The sequence below is a fragment of the Rhyacophila brunnea genome, unplaced genomic scaffold, assembly GCF_057557595.1.
Source record: "Rhyacophila brunnea isolate RB1 unplaced genomic scaffold, BYU_Rbru_1.0 scaffold_6, whole genome shotgun sequence".
NCBI lineage: Eukaryota > Metazoa > Arthropoda > Insecta > Trichoptera > Rhyacophilidae > Rhyacophila > Rhyacophila brunnea.
In genome coordinates, this window is record NW_028233276.1 from 41,642,664 (window position 1) to 41,669,932 (window position 27,269).

The 27,269-nt window shown below is 32.6% G+C and overlaps 1 protein-coding gene across 2 annotated transcripts in view; it reads left to right on the forward strand.

Annotated features, from left to right (window-relative positions):
• Positions 1 to 7,136: 7,136 nt before the first annotated feature.
• LOC147065694 (prostaglandin E2 receptor EP3 subtype) overlaps positions 7,137 to 27,269 on the forward strand; it is a 107,039-nt gene continuing 86,906 nt past the window's right edge. The window contains exons 1-2 of one of the 2 annotated variants that reach the window (XM_085956912.1): positions 7,137 to 7,447; positions 14,327 to 15,519. In XM_085956912.1, the coding sequence (XP_085813038.1) occupies positions 15,034 to 15,519 (486 nt within the window). In that variant the 5' untranslated portion in view covers positions 7,137 to 7,447; positions 14,327 to 15,033. Of the gene's footprint in view, positions 7,448 to 14,326; positions 15,520 to 27,269 lie in introns of those variants that run through there. The other variant, XM_085956911.1, reaches the window with a different exon arrangement.

A 27,269-nucleotide genomic window follows, 5' to 3' on the forward strand; every position in this document is an offset into this window, starting at 1 on the left:
AGAATCCGTGATTTTAGTTAAATTGTAACATTAAGCCATGCCAAATCAGTACTAAGCTAGTCATAGTACGTCATATTATAAAAATGGTTAAGTCATGATACGGTATCACTGTTCCCAACCGTACTATAATTATAGTACAATACTATAATTTTGATTTTGAAAAAAATGTAAAATACTATAATTTTACACCGAATATGCCAAAATACTATAATTTTAAAAGATTCGAGCCGAAAAATGTTCTTATACTATATTTTTTACAGAAATACTATAATGTTTACGGCTTTGTACTATAATCAGCATAGAAAAATATGCCAACACTGCACCGTTATACAAATATAAGAATAAGTATTGGATTTAAATGTATTTCACAAAGCACTACGTGTACAGTCCATCAAATTGGGCCGCATTAGATGGCTGGGCCATTTCGTAAGAGTGGACGAGTAACGCATAAGAAAGAAACTGACATTCGGGAAGCCAAAAGGCAAACGAAGACCTGGTCAACCTCGCAAATAATGGATGGATAGTGTCGAGTTGGGTTAAAATACATTGGTCATCATAAACTGAAGGGGAGCGGCATTGGATGGAGGAAGATGCTGGAGGAGGCCTAGACCCAAATAGAATTGTACCAGTGCAAAGAAGAAGATTATGTGCGCGTAATTTATTGTACTTATATGTTTTAAGTGAAAATCACAGAACAGAATAATAAATAGAATTCCGATGAGCTATACCCCAATACACTATATTTTGACGCAGGGTTTTGAATATATGAGTGTCCTAATAAAAATAACCACACATTATATACGTGTAATATTGTGTGTTGAACCTTCAAATACACCAATATTGAATGAGCGTCATTGCTTAAGCCGGAAGCAGTTTTAATAATGAAGGACAAGCGTATCCCACATTCTTCCACACTCGAGATCGGTTGCCTGTTACTCGTTACGTATTTCAGTTCCCATTATTTCTGAGTTCCCTGGTAATATATTTTTAAATCGTCCAACAGGCTGTAATACGTAATTCAAAAATTCACTTGGGATTGCTACATGTATATGTGCCTAATTCAAAACTACCAATAAATATAGTTCCCTGGTGGAAATATATTCCACTTAAATATTAATTTTATTAACAAAATATTTATGTGTTTAACTTTTGACTGTTTTTGGTACGGTGTTCATGAAATAAAAAATATACTATTAAAAGGGTGGTAGACCGAAAATAGAATGTCTGATTTAAACATTCTAAACCAAAGGTGTTGAATAAAATCTTCTTAACATAGACAGAGCAATAAAAATATGTAGGTACTAACTGAATGCCTGTTAATAAATATTTTTTTATGATACGACTACAAACTACTGTTTGAAGCGTACGATATTTTTATCGACTCAATAACTATTTCTTCAAAACAATTTCTTTTCACATTCACCATGACCTATAAAATGTGCATTATCTTATCAATTGAGACTATTTTAAGAATTCCGTTTTAAAAACACAAGTGGATAGCAGAAATCGTTGTAAAGTTTTTGTAAGAAACAAAATACAATTTCTATAATCCTACAAATATTATCCAAATCATTGATAATTGTAATTATTCTGGCTATCAAACTTTTTTATTATTGAAGACTGAATGTGTACAGGATTTGAGAATGTAGTAATCTCCATTGGAAATGCATAACTTTACATACCTTCTCAGAGACATCTATTAGTAAACTCTTGTACCGAGTGGGATATAATTCACTTGCAAGACACTTACTATGTAACTACCAAACTTGCAAGTATTATTTTAAAATTAATTAATATATTTTCAAATTCCGACCATATATTATAGTAAATAAACAAATTAGCGATCAAACCAGAATTCATCCGCTGCCAGTTGGAAATTTAACAGTTTAATACCTATTAAGTAAGTTAATGTTTAAGCGAACGAAACCGGTCGTGATTAATATTAAAATGTTTGCAGTAAGTAGGCATCTGATGTATATTGAATTTAGTTATTTTATTGTGGTTAAGTCCTGCAATTTTTGGGATACGCCAATGATATAGATATAACGGCAAGAATCAGAATCAGAATCTGGACCCCCCTCTCCCCTCCCCCCCCGGGAACGGGAAAATACAAATTATCTACGTGAATGGAATATTACTTCTTCTTCTTCCTCTTCCTCTTCCTCTCGCTATTCTACAACATGCTAGACCTGTGACCACTGGAGGACTTGTGGCACTCGTGAATTGATGCCATCTGGGGTATCCGATGTTTGTAGTCTGATGAAGCATTGGCGGGCGACACGAACATATTATTATACTAACGATCTTAATTCTTTTTATGACAGTAAGGTTATGTTAAGTTACGCGCATTTGATAACCACTTGTGGATGCAATAGCTCACAATAAATCGTTTTGTTAAATCTGCAGGTCAGGTCTCTATAGTTAGATTTGAAATGTGGAGTGTCTGGGTATAGAGAATGTATCTTGAAAGGTGCGGTATTCTACGGTTGAAACGATAAGGGTAGTGTGCGGGGTAAATGTAAAAGTTATTTGCACCTGCTAGATTTTGATAACCCCTGCCCCCCGCTCCGCCCTTAAAATTGATAAAAAAATATAATGGAAATTTTTAAAAATGAACCCTCTTCCACTAAAAGTTTTTTTCTGTGTGCGCGCCTAACCCAAAATAAAATACGTAGGTCCATGCGTGTGAGCCTCCTTCAAGCTTATCACTCTCGATCGATGGCTAGGACTTTCCTTATTGCCTTACTTCTTACTTTTCAAAACGACATAAGCCAAGAAGTTAGTAAAAGAATTTACTGTGTCAAACAAATCCTGCTACGGTGTATACAGAGAATTCAAATCAACAATCCTTTCACGCAAACTAAAATAAAGTTATACAAAACCCTCATCAGGCCCATATTGATCTGTGAAACGGAATGCTGGGATTTATTCATTAAAAATGGTGAGTGACAACTAGACATATGTATTTTAAAGGGGAGATACTGAAATGACTCTTATTCGACAGATCAGTAGAGAAACGGAGGTCGAAAAATCTAGACTACAGTGATTAGACTGTGTAGAAAAGAAGACAACATCCCTGACGCTGGTGCGGGCTTTCTGGAAGCAGTGAATACCTTCATCGGGCCTTAGTGACGATAATGAAAGAATTAAATTATTTTTCATTTTTAATTCCTTAGGTAAGTATCTCATTATATAGAAAATAAAACTTTCATTTAATTGATGGTAACCACAATAATTATATAATTTTCAATCATATTTTTGTCAATGAATAAAGAAAAATAATATTACAGTTGAACTGACATGTCACCTTTGGTAGGTAATAGTAAAATTCGAGAAGACGTGACAATGAATTTTCAGCCTACGTTTTTACTTTAAAATTAAGTTTTCTTGGCAATCGTGGCATAAAGCATAACAAACACCATTAGTATAGTAATTTGTGAAATACCTTTGTAAGAGTAATAAGCTAATAAGCTTTATTTGGGAGTTTAGTTCGCCCTTTTCTTTTGTAGGAAAGTACTTAATTCAATCTGTCATAAGCTTCCTAAAGCTCTTCATTCCGTCAATATCTATCATAGCTTTTTTCTTTATGTGTTGAACTTCGAAAATATTAAGTAAATCAAATAAAACTTAATTACTACTGACTTTATTTTCATTATTTACTTAAGTATTTCTGGATAAACTCAACATAGCATAGGTAGGTTTTCTTAATTAAATCTAATACCTATGAAAACTTAAGGCATTTCAAATTCTTTCCTATATACTGTCACATCAATTCTCAAAAATATAATCTACAACTATAGTAGTGGTTTTTTATTTTTAGTCTTACTTTTAAGTATGGCATTTAAGCTCAACATTTATTACTAAGGGCATCTAACGGCATTACACAAAGCATAGTATGTAATGCAATAATTTATAGATAATTTAGATTTTTGTGTTTTAATTAAGTAATCAATGCGAACGTATTTTTTTGTTAGTTACCTACATATTAATGAATTGCGACACGTTAAGATGTAAGTTATCAATAAATTGTGTTAAATTGCATTGTCGCTAGATGTCACAAGTAAGTTAAGCCTCCACCAGTCAGGCGCACATACAGAAAAATGGTGTGTGGAGCCCCATTTCGAAAAAAATATTCATAATAGCTTACTTATTATTGATTTTTAAGGCGGTTGAAGAGGGCGGGTTAACATCTAACAGGTGCCTCTGAGTTCCTCATTTACCCCACAGACCCTCGCACTTTTCCGGGTATATACCCTATATACAGACACTCCGAACTTTGAGTCTAGCGATCAACACCTGGACTGCAGCTATACCTACGGGTTCTCATTTACCAGTTGTTACGATATGTCGCATCCACAAGTGGTTATCGAATAAGCGTGAACTATCGGTTATGAATTATTAGGACTGCCGGTGTCTGTTTGTGTTGCCCGCGCAGTCGTGTCTTTAGACATACCTACCCCATCAGAATATTAAAGCAAACATCGAATACAAGTCGAATACCAATTCGTAAATGCCACGGGTTTTCCACTGACACTTTGAGAATGCTGTTCGACAGCCAAATCATTCCGGTCATGATGCACATTCATGACGTTCTGGCTGAGAATAAGACATTGTTCCATTCATCTAAATACGATTGTAAAACTCATTACAACTATTATTATTACAAATATTACAACAAACTTATTTTGCGCAAAATGTATGTAAGTATTATCTACATATTACTATTATGATACAATTTAGAAAAGTCTAAGAAATTAAAGTTAGAAAAATCCTTTCAAAAATTATTGTAGTGGGATACTTTCATGGCCCCCACAAAAGGGGGGCTGACAGGGCTCAAGCCTGGGGGCCCGGCGTTCAGGTCAAGCAGTTAAGTGAGATAAACACGCAATGCAAATTTGCTCTAATAGTAAAAAAGTCGCCTGCGGCGCTATCATATTTACAAACTATTCACATTTTAAAATATGTTACTATGTGATACTTGATATGTTGTGATGATTGATATTTTAACGTTTCCTGACTGATAAAAATGCCATTTTATCCAATATGGCGAAGGGTCACATTTATTTAAAAATACAAAAAAAAAGCACTAAAAATCTCTTTGCTAAAAATATACTTCATCGAACTGTGGCGTTCCGCGGAATACCATTTTGGGAACAGTATTGTAGAACATCACACTGCCCTTAATTTTAAAGATAGGACGTAGGGCACCCGCTAAATATCCTGGCCTAGGGGCCCGCTTTAGGATGTGGATACTTTACAAGGATTTTTCTAAACGATATTACGCTTCTGAGACTAATCCTGTTAATTATTTAATCAAAAATAAAAAAAAATAATTTAAGTAATTAATATAATAAGTAAACTATGTACCTACCTAGGTATTTACATTTTTTTATTAAATGTCTATATATTATTTTGTAGAAATGTTCTATATTTTTTTTCATTGACAATTGTTAATAATAATATCAATGCCTACCGTAATATTGTATCACCTACATTTATGTCCACTTATGCATACAAAAAAAGCCATGGTCCTACTTGCCTACCCCAACCGATTTTGACGATATACTGCCTTTTTAATAAAATGAAAGTGCTAACATACATTCCGCTATGTATGGCAGTAGTGAGACGATAATGATGCTATGTATCAATCCGATGAATACTTTTTTGAGATTAAATAATGCCTAGTACCTAGATCTAAAATATTCTCCTGTTTTTTTTTTTTTTTTAAATAAACCTTAATTCCTTTATTAACATTAATAACCACCTCTTGGAAACCACAAGAGGAAAGAAACTTTGAATGTTCATCAGAACCATCAACATCGCTGTTATTAACACCTCAGCATAAGGATGTGCTTTCTATCATGAATCTTCCTGTGTATGTGTATGAAGTTGGTATAGGTAAATCGTTTTACAGTGGCACCATGGGTACGGCAAATGCGGCTTGCAGTTGTAGTGGTATTGTTTGCTAGCATTGAAACAGGCATTGTCGCAAGCAATTCAATACACGCGCGAATCGCCTATGGTGCCACTGTAGAATGATTTACCTATACGTTGTTAATGATGGTGTGTAACTAGGACATATGAATATAAATAACGAATATTTAATCTTACCTAACATATTATGGTTAAATAACGATAATGAAGGATTTATTCAAATGTAGTATGTTTATTATGTTTCTCGTATTTCTGGCACCTGTATAAAAGATGTACCTGCCTACGTGTTATGACATTTTTAAACACATTCATTTCATAAACACACAAACACGGATCGATACAATTTATTAAATACAATACGACAAGCCGCCAGGAATTATTTTTCAAATCAAATTAAATGTATGTTATATGATATCAGGCGCGCATGTATAAAAATGGTTTGGGGGTCCATTTAAAAAAAAACTATCCATAAGATATTTTATTCTATACAATAACAACCAGGTTCCAGTGACTTCCACATTTAGCGATAAACACCCGACCTGCAGATATAACTATGGGTGTAAGTACCTTCATGTTATTGCGAACTGTCGGATCCACAAGTTAATATCAGATGCGCATGGCTTAACAGTCATAATAATTAGGATCGTAAATGTCCATTTGTATCATCCGCGCTGTCTTGTCTTTCAGACAAAGATGAATATTAAAGCAAACGGATGCTCCAGATTGCTGCATCAATTTATGAGTGCCACAGTCCTTGCGTGTCGTATAATGCCGAGATGACTGGAGCCAAACCGTTGAGAAGTCAAATCATCCGGGTCACGATCCTCAGTCATGCGGTCCTGGCAAAGAAAAAGAACAACTAATATGTCATCTTATGATATATTTTTATATATATTAGGTATCTACTATACGTGTATCGTTCTTGAATATTGTAACAAAAATGTTTAGCAAAACATTCTACATTTGGGACTCGTCAACCTGTTTCGTTTTCTTCCAGTGTCCTACCGTGAAATCCGGCTATGTGTTATAATGTATTTTATAAGAATACTTGTTGGTAGTATTTTATTGTTTAAAAAAAATATTTCGACTGTTAATTAAAATAAAAATTACGACTGCCACGATAGTACGAGCATATTACGAAACACCCTTCGTTATCCTGTTTTATTTCCCACGTCTTCTTAGTTACACCAAGTTCAGTTTCCAGTCGTGTCGCGACAGTCGGGGTAGTTAGTCGTATACTGTGGACTGCGACTCCGCACTGCATTTAACAGTTTTGTTGTGAGAAGTTTAATCAGTTGACATTACCGGTTTATATTTGTGACAAAGTGCTACTGCCTATAATACACCGTGAACATCAAAAATAAAACAAATGAATGCTACAGATATCAGTCGCTTTGTGTTGAAAAAAACTTTGATAAACAAACTACACACTATTATCGTGGACATTAACAACATCTTGGACTCGTGAAGATAGATGTATTCTAAATAAAAACAACAACATTATCTAGTTCAAGTATTACTAATTATAATTTATAACGATAAGGATATTATAGAGCATACGTTGAATAGCCTGAGTGAATTATATTATATTACTTTCAGTAATAAATTAAATCAAAAATGAAAGCAGTTTTGTCTTCTGCATTTTGTTTGTTGTTATTAGGTAAGGTCTGTGTATTCCGAATTTGTACAGCTGGGCTGGGTACTTCTGTGCCACTTTGGAGGCGAAACTTGATTTCGAAACACAACTCGTTAGTTCAGTGAAAATAATAAAATTCCTCGACAAGTGCATTCAATAATAAATAATATCAAATTGTATAATATTATCAACAATGCGTGAAGTTCTTCTGAGTAATATTTTTTTTATTAAAAACTTCAATAATTAATATAACCGCTAAGTAATAATTATCGCTTATTAAAGTTTAGTAGTCTGGCATTCTTTAAAAACATAAACAAACTAGTTTATCGTTAAAGTGTAATGTCAGCTGCTTTTTACCTGCAACTAACTTCAGATAGCCAAAGGAGATTATTGTTCCTTCATTTCTTTTAGACAGGTATGAAAGCGATACTCGTAAAGGTAAAAAAATAATATTATTATTCATTTTGTTTTTGACCATATCGACTGCTTTCGTTTTCTTTTTTAAACGATTGAGGTCCAAAGACCGCATTGTTGTTATTGTGTAAAACTGTAAAAGTTGTTATTTCGATTAACTCTTACTTACTATTAGGTATAAGAAATTCTTTATGTTCAAAGTGCTTGGTATGCCTTCCGTTTCTGTGGAAAAAACCAACATACTGATATAATATTATTATATCGAAAAACAGCCATAAGAATTATATTATTGGTTTACTATAAAAAAAATGTTTTAATAAAAAATCGGTTTGAATTGAAAGGAAGAAGAACACTTTCAATTAAATTCAGAACTAATATACCTACATAAATTTATTCAAAAGTGTTGTTTTAGTATTTATGTGTTTACACTATAAATTGATTATAAATTATTATCATTTATCATCGTATAAAGAAAACACATAAGCAATCTAATTATTTTTTTCTAAAAAAACAATAAGTAAGTACTATAATGAAGGTCGAAAATGAAAAATTTGGGGTATCTTTGCTGGCTTTACCTAGGTAATCAGTAGACTTTGTAGGAAAAACGTATTTTTCATTATGATACCTGGTCTTTTCTCATCGTATAAATCAACATTATTTTAATGGCCATATAGCATTTATATTAATACATACTATAAAAGAGTAATTATTGTTGTAAACGTTGTCATGCTAAAATTGAGAATTTGTAAAGTCGTATTTGGCGGCTATCGAGGGTATTTTATCATATTTATGTATTAAGAGGATAATTATTACAATAAGTTAACTGTCTGAACCGTCAAAATGTGCTATGTTTTAACAGCACCTCTCTTGGCTGTATTAACTTTTAGAGCGAAATAGACAGTTTAGACGGGTAACTTATTGTAACAAAATATAATACCTCAATACATACATATGATAAACTTCCCTTCCATAGCCGCCTTGTGCATGGCCCCCACATCCTGAAATAGGCCTCCAGGCTATAATCTTTGGCAGGCCCCCCTACCTATCGCTAAAAGGCAAAGTTACGCTATACAAACATTTTCCAAATGTTGTTCGGGGTAAAATTATGGGTATTAAGTGGAATTGGCGAAAATATCTAATTGAATCATGGAGTTGTCGAGGAGTATCGACATACAATAATCAAAAATTGTATCGTATAACCACATATTTTAGAATGTTAGTGTTCTTGGAGTGAAATAGTTCCGCAGGCGACTTTTTATGTAATTTTTTATGTGCGTTTAGCTCACTTATCTGATCGACCCGCCACACCGGGCCCCTCCTAAACCCGGGCTCCCAGGCCAGAGCCCTGTCAGCCCCCCCCCCCTTTATGGGGGCTATGGTCGTTTGTATAGAATTGATGTGCTGATGTCCGTAGTTATAGCATTTTTTCAAATTATTATTTTGTCAACACATCAAATTGAACCAATTATAGTCAAATAATATTGTATTCGGTAAATTATTGAAAGGAGTTTGTAATCGACACAACACTTTGCGTTTCGTATTTGCCTTCCTATTTATATATTATGACAATTTTATACAATATTATCTGAAGGTCCATTCTCTAAGCTCGCAAAGATACCTCAAATTCTTAATTTTGTACCTACACACAGCACTCCAACACTTAACATTTTTAATAAAATGTATAAATATCTAAATATATCATGACAAGCATGAAGGTACTCATTTAATTATTAATATTAAGTAGATAACGTCATGAAAAGTAATTTAAAAGGCTAAATATATTGGTTCATCTGAAAATATAATACTACATTATCTTACACAAGGGAAACGTCTTTTAAATTCAATCAATTCAGTATGCCGCATTTTTTGACCCAGTAAAACATTTAAATTTTAAAATTCGAACGAATTTAAGTAAGTAGTGATGTTTTATTTTATTCCGACTATGTAAAGTTTACATGTAAACGCTCCCAGGTCACTGTTATCATTACATAAACTTATACATATTTAATCAGTAGCAAAGCAACGACATATGAGAAACGAACGTAAACAATATTTAAATAATGTTGCATGCAGCAAACCGTCTGTGACTCAACCAATAAATTTATTCAATCATTGTATAGACTCCGTGTCGTAAAGATACCTTATTCTGTATATATACATAATAAATCAAAAATCAGTAAAATCTTACCTTATTCAGTACCTACATAATATTATATAAAATAAATTCTCTCACCGCCATCTTTATAACCCGTTTACACGTGCATGGATTTACTGTTGACAGTAAGTATTATCGCGTCCATAACAATAAAATGTATAGGTAAACATGTATTATCCTGCAGTTGCAAGATTGCATGCATGAATCAAAAAAGTTTGGAAGCTTCTGAATTTTCATGCAACAGTAGGGATTTTTTCGATCTGCGCCTGCGCAGTAGAATGATAGTGGCGAACCTGCCTAAATTTTCATCATACTCATTTTATGGTTAACCGATTTTCACTATATGCCAAATAGTACCATACAATGTCAACATCGCGTCTCGCTTACTCTTGAATAATGAGATAGGAGATACAGTCATCTTTTACGTGTAAACAGTTATTGTCATGATAGTCTAAAATACGCACTATTGCTGCCAGTAAATCCATGCACGTGTACATACGCTGTTAGTATACATGCAAAGTAAGCTGTCAAAATTTAAATCTACCTAATTAATAAATAAATTAATAATATAACCAAATTTGGTACAAGTCTGTTTACTGGACGCCAGGCGGGAACAGCGGCAATTTTCATAGCCGATTTCGGCAAAACTCATGAATTCAAAAATGTTAACATGACCTAACAAATAATCCAGTATATTGGCTATTTTGCCAAAATTTGTTTGCCGCTGGCTTCCACTATATATACAAGAACCCCAAATTTTCATATTGTTATTAAATCATGACATAAATAAATTTAAATATGGTATAATAGCCTGATTATTTCAATTCTGCCCAAACAATAAATAAACAAATGGATCGTCTGAAATAAATATGATTTAAAACGTCTGATTTTGAAATAAAGTCAATAATAATTTTGTAATTTTCAATCAATATTAGGTACCCACTTGTATATTTTATAACGATTACAAAATAGGACCACTTAGTTTCGGCGCCAAATTGTATGCTTGGCTTGTATACTAGAGTAGAAATTGGTTATATCCAAAGATGTTGAATCTTCTTCCAATTAGAGCCATCTGTGATTTCGCTATAAAGATCATTAAAGGCAAAATTAGTATAACCCAAGTACTATTTTTGTATATGAAAAAAAGTAAAAACCCGCAGGGTATGTAATCCCAAGAGTTTTTATAAACATTAGTACAGTGTTCCCAGTGGTCCCTTTTGCCAGCGCTTTCATAATAATACGAGTATGTATAGGCGTCATCTATATACAAGAAAGTTTTCTTCAACATATTATTAATTTGGTTATATCTATAGTTCACACAAAGAATCGTACACAATACAATTAAATACAAAGGTCGGTTCATTCTTATAATATCTCTTTAGTATTATTTGTTTTATATAACAGCTGTTTCAATAAAATACTCATGGCCGATTAATGATTACTGATTACAGTGATTACGTAAGTACTGATTACTTGTAATAAAACTGTTTAGAGAAAATTGTTTAATTGAATAGAATTTTATCTATTTAACAGTGCTGTAATAATATTAGTTTGTATTGCGGGGTCACTTCCCTTGATAACATTAATATTGTCTTAATTATTTTTATCTATCGTGATAAACACAGGTGACGATGTGTTGAAATAAAATAATTTCATTAAAGAATAAGAAGGAAAATTACCCATGATAAATTATTTATTTATGTCAGACATATAGGGTTCAAACACCATTCAAATAAATACTGTAATAAATTGGATTGGAAATTACCCATGATAAATTATTTATTTATGTCAGACATATAGGGTTCAAACACCATTCAAATAAATACTGTAATAAATTGGATAAATCTTCCATTAAGCTTATATGAGCAGTACGATATTGCTAAATTCAAACTATAATAAATAGTGACACCAGCCAATGTTTATAGAATTCAATTAATAAAGCATACTGATATCATAAAAATGTGGCGAATTTCAGTCTACCAACTATGATCATTTTCTGGAGGTGTGTGCTGGTTTTACTTTACGAGAAATGGATGTTAACCTTTTGCTCATGGTCCATACTTTGACTCCAAACACACATTGAAAATCAGTGGCGCACCCAGGGTGGGGGGGGGGCAAGAGGCCCTGGCACCCCCCAAACATGAAAATTATCAGAATGATTTTAAACATTGAAATTGAAAGCCAATAAACTATACCTTGGGCTTAGACAAATAAAAACACGGCAAAAAAATTGAAATGTATTTCTCCAGCACCCTTTTTAGAAAAATTTCTAAGATTTTAATTTCTAACACAAAAATTTCGAAACACTAATGTCGGATTTTTTTAGAAACCCAATCCTTAATACTTTGGACACTGAAGACGCACCTGGCGCGTAATGACCAGGCGGCCGATCGATGTAATTAACGTGCATTTAAAGGTGGTAATTAAAAAATCATTATCTAGTCAGCAGCGAAAAAAATCTCGGTGTCCACCCGAATTCCGGAGTGGTGTGGGTCATGGCTGGGGAGGGCTGACAGGGCTCCGGGGGGCCCGGCGTATCGGGTTGACCAGATAAGTGAGATAAACACACATCATACATTGGCTTTAATAGTAAAAAAAGTCGCCTGTGGCGCAATTATACTTCATGGCCTTAAACATTTTAGATTATATAATTGTGCAATATATTTTCTGATTATTATGTGTCAATTACTTGACAGCTCCATTATTAAAGTAGATGTATTAAAAATCGCCAACAATTCACTGTATAATTACCCTTAATTTGAACTAAAACACCATTTGAAAAACGTTAATGTAGTGTTTCAGACTGCCTTTAATCTTAGCGGTAGGTGGGACCCGCCAAATATCCTAGCCTAAGGGCCCGTTTCAGGATGTCGGGGCCATGGTGTAGATACACCGAGTGCAATAGACAAAAGACTGATAAACGAGAAATTAGGCTGTGTTGTGTTGAGTACGTTTGTGTATGTTAAATGCACATATACTTTTTTTGTCCATTTTCAATTAATATTTTGGAACCTCAATATTGAAAAACCAAAAATCGACGATAAACATTCGGCGAAAAGAACGACTACACCACACCCACTAGTCGGTGGTGGTGTAAATCAAAAGACCATTTTTTTCAGTGGAATTCAGTATATTGTAGCTCTCTAGACCAAGCGGGTAGCACAGCCGATAATATTTCAGTAATGTTTTAGCATACTAGGCGCACACGTCCGGCATAGTCGCTTTAGTCACTTCCAATCCGCCAGTCGCTGATGACACGCTCAACGGTTACCGCCGTTATGCCTCAATTTAATAAAAACTAGGGAAACTGTACAAATATACAGATGTGTATTGTGAAAATATCTAAAAATAATTATATGAAGAAGAAAAAAGCCTATGGGACTAATTTACATTCTCCTCCTTCCCCCCCCCCCCCAATATTAAATTCTGAGTGCGCCACTGTTGAAAATTAATATGTGTATTTGCCAGATCCAAGATTTGACCTGTTACATTGAAATCAGACGCGTAAGCCACTTTTTAAGCGTTTTTTTTTTTACTTTTATCTAACTTAATATTTCCTACATACCATTGGAAACGTTTTTCTTTCACTGCTATCCAAAATCCCATTTCGCTCTCTTTTTCAACGTTTTGTTTTTTCTACCTTCGATCGGTTCGTATCTAATTATATGTACATATTTTTTTTGTTCTTATGTATAATAGAATCATGATTTTCATATATTTCGTTGCTTAATAAAATAGTGCTTTCTTAATAAAGAAATATTGAATAATCTACAAATTTACTGATGATTTCTATGGTGTGGTAAAATTTACTTCTCATTTTCTACAGTATCTGGTTACATGGAAAAATATTTTTCCCACCTTTTCTACAGTATTTTTTAAGCAAGTTCAATAATTTTCTTATCACAGCATTATATTATTTATTATAATAATATATACCAGTACCTTCTACATATTTATTAGATTTAAGATAGGTATCGGGTACCACTAAACATTGGCTGGCACTACTGTTTAACATTTTAACCTAACCATTATACTATTTTGATCCCAGCTAACGTGAATTTATTAAGCATAAAAAATATCAAGTCATATGAAATGCTAATTTATTTCTTGTATCCGGATCTTGCATAAGAATTCGATTATTCCGATTAATATTTTAAAATACAATATACGTGAAGAATTTATGTCAGAAGAGGGGAAGTGTAGGTATTTTCACAAAGTGTTTCCAAATCAAGAAGGTCGATAACATTCACCGGTCGATGCTCGATAAAATAAAATAATGAACTTAAAAGTGCGAGACTCAAGTTATACAACCAGTGACCGGTCTTGAATAATGATTATAAAAATAATGTGAAATATTTACTGCAAGTACTGGAAACGCAATGTGTAAACAAAGTAATAATAAAAAAAATTAAGTACGCTAAGATTGCGTTTACTTCTGGTTAAAAGATACTGAATTATTCGCAGGCAATCACTTGAACGAATTACGTCGTATTTATTCAGAGATTTTTCCACTGTGACCCAAAATGTAAAACTTATACACAAGTTGCGGTATAGGCATATGTCTTTATACTGCGCGATTTGAGGGAGAAAAAATATCTTTGAAAATCTGATGTCACAAATCAGATATAATTTCTAATAGAAATACAAGAAAGATACCTACAGTTATTTTGAATAAACTACATCAATATCAGCATTTGATAATCACATTTCTTCGTAAACTTTGAATGAAAATATTCGTGAATCTATTTTAACATGTTCCATTTAATTGCTATCAATAACAACATAATTAATTGACGTGCTGATATGAATATATTAATAATGATTGATACAGTTTTGAGAAAGAAATGTATTGATGGGGAAATAGATGATTGTATGAAGTATCCACTGCATTAGGATGTTGAACCTTTTAATCCGTGGTACAATGGCGACGATAGCGTCTGAGGAAGGAGGAAATCTATCCAACATGGATTCATTGTGGCCACAACTAAATTCCACATTCGCAAGCCATTACCCTGACAACACCACGGTGGTCAGACAGGCCATGCCATTCACTTGCGCGATCATCATCAAAGTCAGCTACGTGGTGGGGATTATTGGAAATCTGGCTGCTATAATAACATTGTGCAGAGGAGACAGAAGGATTAAGAATAGAAAGCACGCTCTTATGCTGAGGTGTTTGGCTATTAATGACCTAGTGGCGTTGGTAGGGATGATGGTGCTGATGAACATTCAAAGTTTTCTGCCTCTGGTGGTCTCCAAGAGGTGGTTCTGCGCCTTGAGAGTCGTGCTGAGGATCTTTGGTCTCGGATCCGTCTGCATCGCGATTGTCATGGCGCTGGAGAGATGGCTGGCGCTGACACAGCCGTTTCTCTATCAAAAGGTAAGGGACTTGAATATATCATCTCGTCATAATTATTCATTATTTCAAATCTAATGTTGACCAATAATCATTTTATTATCAAACACTTATAAATATTTTATGAAAATAGTAGTATAAACTGCGTTCTGCTCTAAAAAAAGTAAGAAGGTCTACCTTATATACCAGGGGTGGCGAACCTATGGCACGCGAATAAAAACCAATAAAAAAAATACAAGTTTTACAAATAAATATTATAGGTACTTGCCTCCACAGAGTAGAGGTTTGTATTAGCAGATTATAACACGGTGGTCGCTTTTCCTTAGGGTATTAATATTATTTTTACCAATCGATTGCGAAAAACTATGCAACCTGCGGCCCGCGGCGAAAATATTTTCCTAAAAAAACGAGCCGACAGTTTGGCACGTCACGCGCATGTAAAAAGGTTCGCCAACCCTGCTATATACCAATATATTATGCTCATATACTGGGTTATAACTTATAATATTATAACACATTGGGTCTACAAATGTTCATAAATCAACATTTACATTTTCTTGACACTTGATTCTTATCTGCGATCCACGGATTCAGATTTGGACAGTCTTCTACTACTCCACTGTGGTTGATAATAACGTAAGTGATACCTAATAAATGTAAACAGGATTATAATATAAGTAATTAGTAAATACAAAACCTACACTTTGCTATTTTTGCTTAAGCCTAGTACGTTCTTGCTCGATGGTTTTCCTCGATCGAGCATGTTGACTTGGAAGCATGCTCGTCGTTGCGTACACACAGTCGAGCAACTCGACACAAGACGCTGTGAGGCCACCGTCGTCGCACCGCCACAACTTCGACCACGAGTGAGAGCGAGGCCACACGAGCCTTGGTGGTGCGTCCTCACTCCCTCACTCAAATAACATCGAGCAAGAATTACGGACCTTCAATCTTTTTCGGATAGCGCAATTTATTCGATGTCGAACAAAAAACCATCGAACCAGATGGTACACACGTTGAGACATGTTGGAATGAGCGTAAAACCATCGAGCAAGAACGTGCGTGTGTACTTACTATTAGATTTCAATGTATCTTCTATCAATGTATCTAAGTCAAATACTACACCTATCTACATGGTCCATTTTGGAGCGGAAATAGTGATTCATCTTTACTTAAAAGCGATCAAAATACGTATTTTTTGTTGACTTCTGTTCTTGATGTGAAATGGGTCATTTGTCATTTATCATCAGTGAGTAATATTTTTTTTTATGAATGTAATGGAAAGGTCGTGACTTATTTTACAAATAGGTACCTATATGACATTTTTTTCATAAATTTCCATAATTTTGTTGTAGGATCTTTGTCAGTGGTGTAGATCAATGTTTCTTAACCTTTTTACATCCGCGGACCATAAAAAAAAAAAAAAAATGTTTTGCGGACCATCAACATTGGAATAAAATAATACTTAAATATTTATATTTACACTATTTTTTAAACAATTGTCGAAATATAATACAACCCCACTTCAAATGTTGTGTTTCTAGGTAACTATTTTTGAAATGCAGAAGATTTTTGCGGCCCACCCAAAAATCTTCCCGGACCACCGGTTAAGAAACTATGGTGTAGATAGAATAATAACAATGTATTTTGTTGCCCAATTTGAATTCTTTATCGGCCGAGAACCTCTTTGTGTAAAGCTCGATTAAAATAATTGGCTCATCTCTTTGTCAAATTCCTTTCATTCATATAACTCTTTTCTCCTCTAGTTGTCTCGTCTACTAAATTGTTGTCAAGAAATAATGAAGTTGTTATCTAATATAACTGCGAATTTTTGTTTGACAGGCTTATCAAAGCTTTCAACAGTAAGCTGATAATATTATTATGACAATATTACTTTACGAATATTTTGGTATTTCCGTACAGTAACCAGATATTTTAATATAATTTAGCATTTTTCTTTATTAAAGCTACGAAATATCAAGTGATGATTATTAAATCTAGTTGCATACTGTTTTTACATTTCATATATTATGTAGGTATACAACATTAATGATTATAAAAATAAATTTCATTCATAATGGATACCTACATTACTACTTCAAACACAATTCATACTTTTAGGTGACATTCTTTTAGAAACATTTGAACGCACAAATATTTAATTTTTGGCTTTTGATAATAATTAGCACCGTAGGCATTTGAACGTATATTGACATTATTTGCTACAATCCACATTTCCTATTCTATCAAACAATTTATTACAAGTTACTTTTTCAGTACATATTGTACAACCGTAGAATGATTTTTCCGGGTCTAGGACGCTTCGACGCAGGGACACCTGGGCGCAACGCAATCGAATAACATTCGAAAATAAATAGACGTTCGTGAATTAAATATACTTTTAAAATATATAATATATTATTATATTATTTAATACTTGATGAGAATTCAAATATGCATACGTAAATAATGATTTAATAGTGCATATGTTTAAGTTCCAATCGAAGAGGGTTCTTTTATTTATATATGAAGCGTCAGGCATAATAATTCTCAATCCGTAATAAAAATCAGTGTGTTAAGAGCAAAATCAATTAAAACTACTAAGTAGTAGATAGAAACATTACATTTGTTTACTCTTTCATTTGCGTTTACGGTTAGCTTTATAATAAACTATAAAAAATAATACATCAAATATATTTTTTTTAAAAAACTCGGCGCTTTGCGCCTTGCGGGGGGCTCCGCCCCCTGAGCCCCTCAGATAATGATTACTTAAACCCTGACGGCTAAAATTATTAAACATGGAACATGCTTTGCCTACTGCTTCTCTGAATGCTGGTTGTCCAAATTCGAAAGAAAATTTATTTGTCAAAGTAACCGAATTCAAAGGATTCAAACAATTATACTTTTCTGAAAATTATGTAATTACAATAATAAAACTAAAAAAGTAATAATAATAGACGAACAATACGTCGCACAGAATGTAGGCTACTGAATGTTAAATGAAAATAATCGGCGCGCGTAAGGAATCGGGGCAGAGCGCGGGTTTCACGTCTATAGTAATTATTCTACGTATTTTTTTCGTAACGCTTTTGCATCGGAGATCATGAGTAAAACGTGTTACATGTAAAACAAGATTAGGTATGAAGTGAATTTGTTTTTCACAACTTCTGTATGTTATTAATTATTACTATATATTTATTTGAAAAGTTGGCAGTATAAATTTTAATACACTTAATTATATAGGTAGATATATTTAATATTATATGATAGGACCTACCCGAAAAATACAATATTACTTACTGCGCCACTGTCCTATACAACGGTCAAATCAAAGCGAAACCCGCCTGGAAGGTTCTTAGTCATGGAATTTTTTATCATCTCTTTTAGATTGCGAATTATGTGTTCCCTGTTTGCGATAAATTATTTTGTAGATGGGTTTATAGCCCATCTAAAGTAGAAATATTATATTTATATTTTTACAATAAATGCATTATTAAGAAGGTCCTGCTATTAACGGTATTGTAAATAATATACACTTTTTAAACCAAATCACCAAGTTCAAATTTTAAAAATAAATTAAAATAAACTTCTTAAATAAGAGTATATTTTATAAGTATTTTTTTTCCATAAAAACTGTCGGGAAATAATTGTAAACATTTTGCATAGACTTCCGTTTTCATTGCATACATTATTTGATTCGTCAGTACTTCCACCATGACCTCAATAAAATCGATTCACATAAATAGATGCACAGACGCTATTTATTTTGATTTATCGAACCAATTTCAATTTTTATGCGTAGATATTTTCAATCACTTTCCGTTTCATTCACTTATAGTTGTAGTACTTGTCTCAATTGCCTAGACTACGTTGATATTTTCAAGATTGTTTATATTTTGATCGCCAATATTTTTTTACTTTAAACCAATCACCTGCTGCATACTTCTAAGTTCAAAATTGTATACAATAGATCGGGTCTAGGACGATTTGGCACCGGACAACTGGACGCAACGGAATTCGAAAATAAATAGACGTTAGGTACTTATAGGTACTTTAAAAAAATATATTCAATATTATTATTTATACTTCAATGATTATATTATGCTTTAATAGTTGGTAAGAATGTAAATATGCAGACGTAAACAATGATTTAATCGTGCATATGATTAAGCTCCAACGAAAAAAGAGTTTTTTATTTTATATAAAGCCTTAGGCATGGTAATTCTCAATCCGCGATAAAGAATACATTATATTAAGAGTAAAATGAATTCAAACTACTAAGTAGTTGATAAAAACTGATTAAAATACCTCGTCTACACGTGTCTACGACAGTGCGGCGTCCAATTGTCCGGAAGCCAGTCGTCCCATTCCCAATAGATCAGTGGCAAAGGATGGAGGTAGACTGATCCGCTATAAATAGTGCACACTGAACTTTGTCAGTCATACGTATTTGTTTTCATTGAAATAAGACTACAATTTACAGATGGTGTTGATGAGATTTTAAAATTCAATTAAACCTTGCTAAAACCAAACAGAGTTTTGATACCCATACTTTGGGCGATTCGACAAATTTGTGCACACTTGTTCAGTCATACAAATGTGTTTTCGTTGGATTAAAAATACATAATACAAATATTGTTGGTTCCTTCCATAACCTCGTAACGTCGGTAACTTTCCGGTTAGATAATAGTAAAAAAATACTCGTCTATCTAAAATTATACAATTAAGTCATACTAACTTTGTAATAACTAACTAACTTTATAATAACTTTGGATATTTTATAGATTGAAGAATATTTTTTTTATCTATTACGGTTTGATTATGGCTTAATGAATTAAAAAAAAGGAACTATGAAAGAATATGTATTTTTAATCCAACGACAACAAATAAGTATGACTGAAAAAGTATGCACAATTTTATTGAATCGCCTAAAGTATAAGTATCAAAACTTTTACGGTTTGGTTTAGGCAGGGTTTAATTGATTTAAAAAAAAATTATCTAACACCATCTATAAATAATTATTGTACTCGTAATTCTATAAAAACAAATACATATGACTAACAAAGTTTAATGTGCACTATTTATGGCGGATCATAATAGCCTACATCCAACTTTCGCCACTGCAATAGATATATATTAAATCATATTTGAATCTTCTTTAACCATATCTGTCCTTTGGTTGGAACATATGGACACCACACGGCACCTCCAAGAATCCCTGTCGCTCGTTAGTCTTCTTACACTTACGTCTATATACTCTATAGATAGTATTTAGCGGCCTTCCAGGACGCCGGCATAAAGTTGCTTGAAGAATAGGCAAGTTAGGTTGGACTTCTCTTCAGGCGTCCGCAGAATGGGGCTAAGCCAAGTTGAACGTCGCCTCTTCACTCTCAGCGCGATGAGAGGCTGTTAAGTTCGCATTCTTATCTCGTCGTTACTTCTAAAGTCATATCCTACCACACACCTCAGTATCCGTCACATATATCTGTTCTCAAAGCTCAGTCAGTATACGGTTTTTCTGACCCTTCGTAAGGTGCCATGATTCGCTACCGTAAATCAGCACTGTCAGAATGGAAGCATCTAATAGGCGGTATATTTTAATAGTTTAATATAATCAAGTAGGTGTGTTCTAATAACTAATAAATAACATTCATATGATTAGTATATTAACAATACTGTATTGATTAATTGTGAATATTCATTCATCTTCTACAATTCTTCAACCATAATTATATTTATTATTTGCGACAATTATTCGTGCCCACAATACTTACTCTATATTTTTTTCTTCGCCGCTTATATTGATTTTTTTAAAGTATATAAATTTGTACTTGTTACCTCTTCATATATGGATAATGGATATATATAAATATTGTACAACAGTATGGTATATTAAATAAAAAATCTACTTATAAACAAAACAAAATTCAACTAAATAAAAACAACAATCTTTTAAAAAGCTAATAAGACAAACTATATTTATCGTAGGTTTAGTAGGCGCGAATAATTATTATTGTGAGCGACGAATATTTTGACGCCAATTTGAGCTAACATTTGTTTGAAACGATTTCATTTTACAATAATTTAACAGGATTAACGTAAAGCAAGATAGCAATCAGTTTAGATTTTGTATAATTGAATTAATCTTCATTAGTCAAATGAACTACTGGGAGAACAAACAAATGTTCATATGCTCACTGTATAATACTCGTACCTACGTTAACTCTCCTGAATCTCTACCAGATTTACTTAGGCAATAGGCAAAGGAGCCGTCAGTTAAAGTCGGCTGTGTTTTGATGTGCGTACTTAAGTACTTGCAATATTTAGAAATTAGTTTTAAGTATACCTATAGCTTGAAGAACATACAATACTTATCGAAAAGGTAGAAATCGGCCAAAAGTCGCTGGATTGACGAAATATTAAGTTATGCGGATTTACATGGCATGAGAAACGGTATAAGCAGAGAACTCAGGTATAAGCCTTCTCCAGAATTGAATTGATCCGAATTAATGACGGTTCAAAAAACAGTACAATATTGTGTTTACCATAACACTCGTCGATTATTTTGAAATTCTCTCTGTACTTCGAATAACCTTAGAAGTTATTTATAATCTATCAACGTACATACATCACTCATTTAAGTTGCAAAATGATCGAAAGTTTACTAATTCAACATTTATTTATTTCCATTAAATTTCGTGGGTTTGAATGAGAATCAATCTAAATGTAGTAAAATATATATTTCGTCATGATCTGTGCATTAATAAATACCTGGCAGTGTTCCATTTGTGTGTGAAATGCATTTTAAAAATAATTTTACATATATCAAAAACAATAAACATGGATGATTGACGATTGATTAGGTGAGTCAAACATTTCAGCATTGTACTATCAATATTTTTAAATTGTATGCATTAAAAGGTAAGCCATTATATTGGACTAAAATAATAATATTCAATGGCAAGATGTTCTACTCATTTTATATGAAAAAATGTATATTTATGTGTTCAACATAATAAATGTTCTTTTTAATACTACAATAAGCCACGAAGCCCAATAACAGTAGTGTACTGAAACAGTAATTCTATAATAAGTGAAACGACCAAATAGATAGCCAGACTTTGACAATACTACATACATATATTGTGACTTCACCGGTAATCAAACTCGGACCCCTGGGTGAGAGCTGAGTGCATTGCACACTAGATCACGAATGCCACCTTATATATACATATTATCTTCTTTTTATCATCATATTCTGTAATATGCGACTATATTCAATATTCAGGAATTCGATTCAAATATTCAATTCGTCTTCAATTCTAAATATTGAGACACATGGGTGGTTCACAATAATTATGGATCAAATCCAATTTTCATTCAATTCGATTTTTTTGTTTCAGTGTCTGGATAAAATAGATTTCTATATTGTGTGTTAATAACACAAAAGTAGCTCTACAATTTTCCGCATTAATGACAATATTAGTACTAATAAGACATCAAATTGAATGTGAATCATGTCCATTTTGACAGTTCCTTCAGCAGTATAAAGAGGTATTTGTTAACATTAATTTGCTAATATTAAAAAACCTGAATATACCTACATACTTTATGTTTCGACTATTTATTTAAATTGATCCATGTACTATCAAAATATGGTAAGTATATACATTGAAAACATTCCTGAATTTTACGAAGGGAGTTTTAACTTTATGTCCAAATATCTCAGGATCCATTTTGATGGACTTGATCCATAATTATTGTGAACCACCTATATTTTGTATGCACGTGGTGGGTGCGGAAGCAGATTTCTTTGGTTCTTATTATTTTTTACTTTACTTCAATTCTTAACTTATTATATTTAATATTACAAAATATTCTTTTTATCATAATATGTACATTTACTAAATGATTAATTAATTAATAATGATGGATTTCGTGGTATTTGTCCTATTTATTTAGGTAAAGGCCCAACGTAGACTTGATGATGTAAAACATGAATAACTTATGAATTAAAATATTATCATGGTTTCTGAATGACCTTTTTCATTTTATAAAAGATTTTGGCCAATCAACGATATACTTACAGGCGATAAAAATATAAATAATTCAAAATGGTGAAGTTTGAAGCGTTCCATATCTGTAACAATTACTAGATAAATTTGTCACAATTAGATATAACTCACACGGCTTAGTTGGTAGAGCACATTGTCGCAAATCTAGTGAACCCGATGGGCTCCGTATTTCTTAAAAAAAGATTTTGTCTAGTACGTATATATTTCTCTGAGGTGTTTTGATGGCCGAACGACTTACACATCGACGAATAATGTCGTGGATCCCGGGCTCGAACTCTGAGTCTGGCAAACACACATATTATTTTTAATTTTGTCCTAGTATGAACTTAATAGATTGAGCAAGTGGTTAACATCCATTTCTCGTGAAAACAAACCTTTCTGTGGAGGCTTATATGCTTCTATTACGATCGGACATGACCAATAGAAAAAAAGTATATTCAGAAAAGAATGTATCATTTTAAAATCTTGTGAATTATTTATTAAATAAAAAAATCATTAATATAATACTATTACCATTGTAATAAGATATTTAATACTTTCTTTAACAATATAATAACGGCGCATCAAATTATAATAGGTATTGAAGTGACGGCACAAATTAGAATAAATAGCGTGGTCTCGTAGCACCGTAGATGCTCGTAGAGAAGCAATTTATCAAACGCCACAATATTCCCGTACTAATTATTACCATCGTAGAACAATGAGCAAGTACTACGACGTAGTGAAAATGATGTAACAGATAATTTATTAAAACACCAACAAAGCTACGCGACGTCACTACTGCAGTAATACCTCACATGTGCATCACGTAATAAATAATTTAGCTCCCAACACAGTATGATTAATGAAGAAACACTTTTTTTCTAATACATAACTCGAAAAAGAAAAATTGCTCTAAAAATTCGCCTACCGATCAAAGTACATATTTGTTTATTATGTTTTAAACTCCATCAACATAACGTCCCTGTATATTTTGTCGAAAATGAGTTATTGATACCACGTGATGTGAATTCTGTATTATATCACTTGTAGAAAGACCAAATAAAATCGATATTAAATTAATACTATGTGAGAGCATCTAAAATCATGCACCGTAAATAATCTTATCTTAAAACACGTGATGTTCACAATGATTTAACGTATTCAACACGGTGCATATAGAATTAATCCTATGTGATAAAAACTTGAGAAAATCTACAATTTTTCTACTAAATAATAAATATATTATAAAAAAATATGATTATCCAATTTTAATTAATGATTGGGATCTACAAAAAATGTTACGGCTATTTTTTAAAACAGTTTTTTTTTCGATTATCAAACCACATAAGAGGTATTTAATATACAAAGGCGATAATATGGTAATAAATCGAGTAATTTTATTATTGTATATTAATTTGTTTATTCTCCTTCCTTCCTTTCGGGCTAGTTACAGATGCCATTTTCAAGGGATAAAGCACGTTTTCAATCATACTCCGCCATCCTTGTTAATATTCAGCGGCGATTTTCTTTGACCAAAATGACGCCACCGATTCGTCAGAAAAAATAAAAGGAGGGCTCTAAACCAGTCGTGGTATTTATTATTTATATTTTATATATATATATATACATAATTTTAGCGGGCTACGACCTCGGGTTTTCGACAACGTAAGAATTACCAAGTCATTTAACTATCACACAATCGCTCCATCCACAGTCAGCATATTCTACATGTGTGACATTCTTCGATGGATCCGACTACCTCGGACTTGGTCATCAAAACGCTCGAAGTTGCAATAATGCAGAGGCCAGAAGATTTCCCGAATACAAACTACTTCATCAATGACTCTCGTAATTTACCGAATATTCATGTAGGTATATAAATAGCGGGTCATAGTTGATGCGTTATTCTTGGTATCAATCTTAATCTCAGCCCTTTAACATAGTCAGTCTGCCTTCCAGTACACTATATAAGTAATAACTTTTCCCTGTAATTTAACCATTCTACTTATTTGTCAATAATAAACTCTCCTCGATTCATTCGAGCCACTCCAAACAAACTTTCATCTCTACACTTTCATCCCTAAATAATAATGTAATATCGATTTAGATTTCGCAGAACAACCAGGCAAATATCATTCAACAATGTTAAAATTGGTGACGTCCTACAGGAGAAGCCAGATCATAACTTGCTTAGTATACAGCAATTTAAGACATAAACTGGGAATATTATAAATCTACGTCTTTGATAATAGATTCTGGGACGTGAAATTTATTCTGGAAGAGAATTGCTTACCAACTCGAATAAATATAAGTTTATATATATTAAATGCGACTAAATTTTGTTTGTATAAAAATAAATCGTCGAACACGTGGATTTATTTGGATTATTAAAATTCGATTGTTATTTTTATATCAGGCGGTGGGCTCAAAATCAGCTAGCGCGTCGAGCATCTACGTCACTAAACACACCATTGTTTATATTGTCAGAATTTCAATGTATTTTGACAGCCTTCTTTGCTAAACGTAAAATGTACCACATGTTCGTACAGAGTATAATAACCATAAACTAGTACAGTAGAATTATTATCTCTTGAGAATGGGCTTTATAACAAACCAGAAACTTTTATGAAAGAGAAATTCGAAGAAGTGTAGAAATATACAATAAAACTACAAAATTTGATTCATATATGGAGTCAGGATTGCTCCAAATTTTGTAGTTATTTACTAAAATTTTGAAGAATTTAGCTATTTTATTGAAAATATACAGCATAAAAAAGCCTCAGAAACATTCATTCAAGTACTTATTTGAAAAATGATAGAAAATGTTTGAACCGAATATTAAAATAAAATAATATAATATATAACAATACCAAAAAAAACACATCATCATTATTTAAAAAAAAATGTAATACCTACTTCTCAAATCTTTAACGATAGCTGAAAGTAGATAGTAGCTATTTCAACGTCACGATTGTGTACCTAATAGGTAGGTAGTGGGTACATCTCAATTCTACGTAGTCTCTTCCTACAAAAGAGCTGATTGCATATTTCACGCGAACCCTGTTAATTTATTTTATATTGTTAACATTGTTAAGTAATTTTCTTCTTTTAAAATTACAGAGTGTCGAGACCGGGGACTGTAAATCTAATTTAAGATAATAATACATTTATACGAGAAGGAAATTCTTTACAAAAAGTGTTTAGTTTCGATATTCATCATTTGGTGTCATCTTTTACACCAATATATTTTTTGAATACCTATACAGGGGCAGATGTACATTTGGGGTTCGTAAGGACCGTCCCCACATACCTATCATGTCAAAAATACACGTATGATATTTTTGTTAATGCAGATAACATTCATAATACAATCAAATTAAATATTTAATTTATTTCATACATCTCATCCCGTCGGTCTTTTAGAGAGACATTTATTATTTTTATGAAAATAATGCAATTAAAAAAATAATTAAATACGCACCATTGCGAGGTGTACAAATTAAGAAAGCTAATAAGCGTCTATTTCTCGATTACCGTGATCACAAATTCAAATTCGTTCAACAAAGGATTCAAAAATGCAGTAGCGTTAGTATATGCATACTGGGGATGGATTAAAATAACCCACATGTAAGTTAATTACATTGTCAAATTATTTTTACATTTCAAAATAGTTATATTACTTCTGAAAAGGGTATTTAACATATAAAATTACCCCCA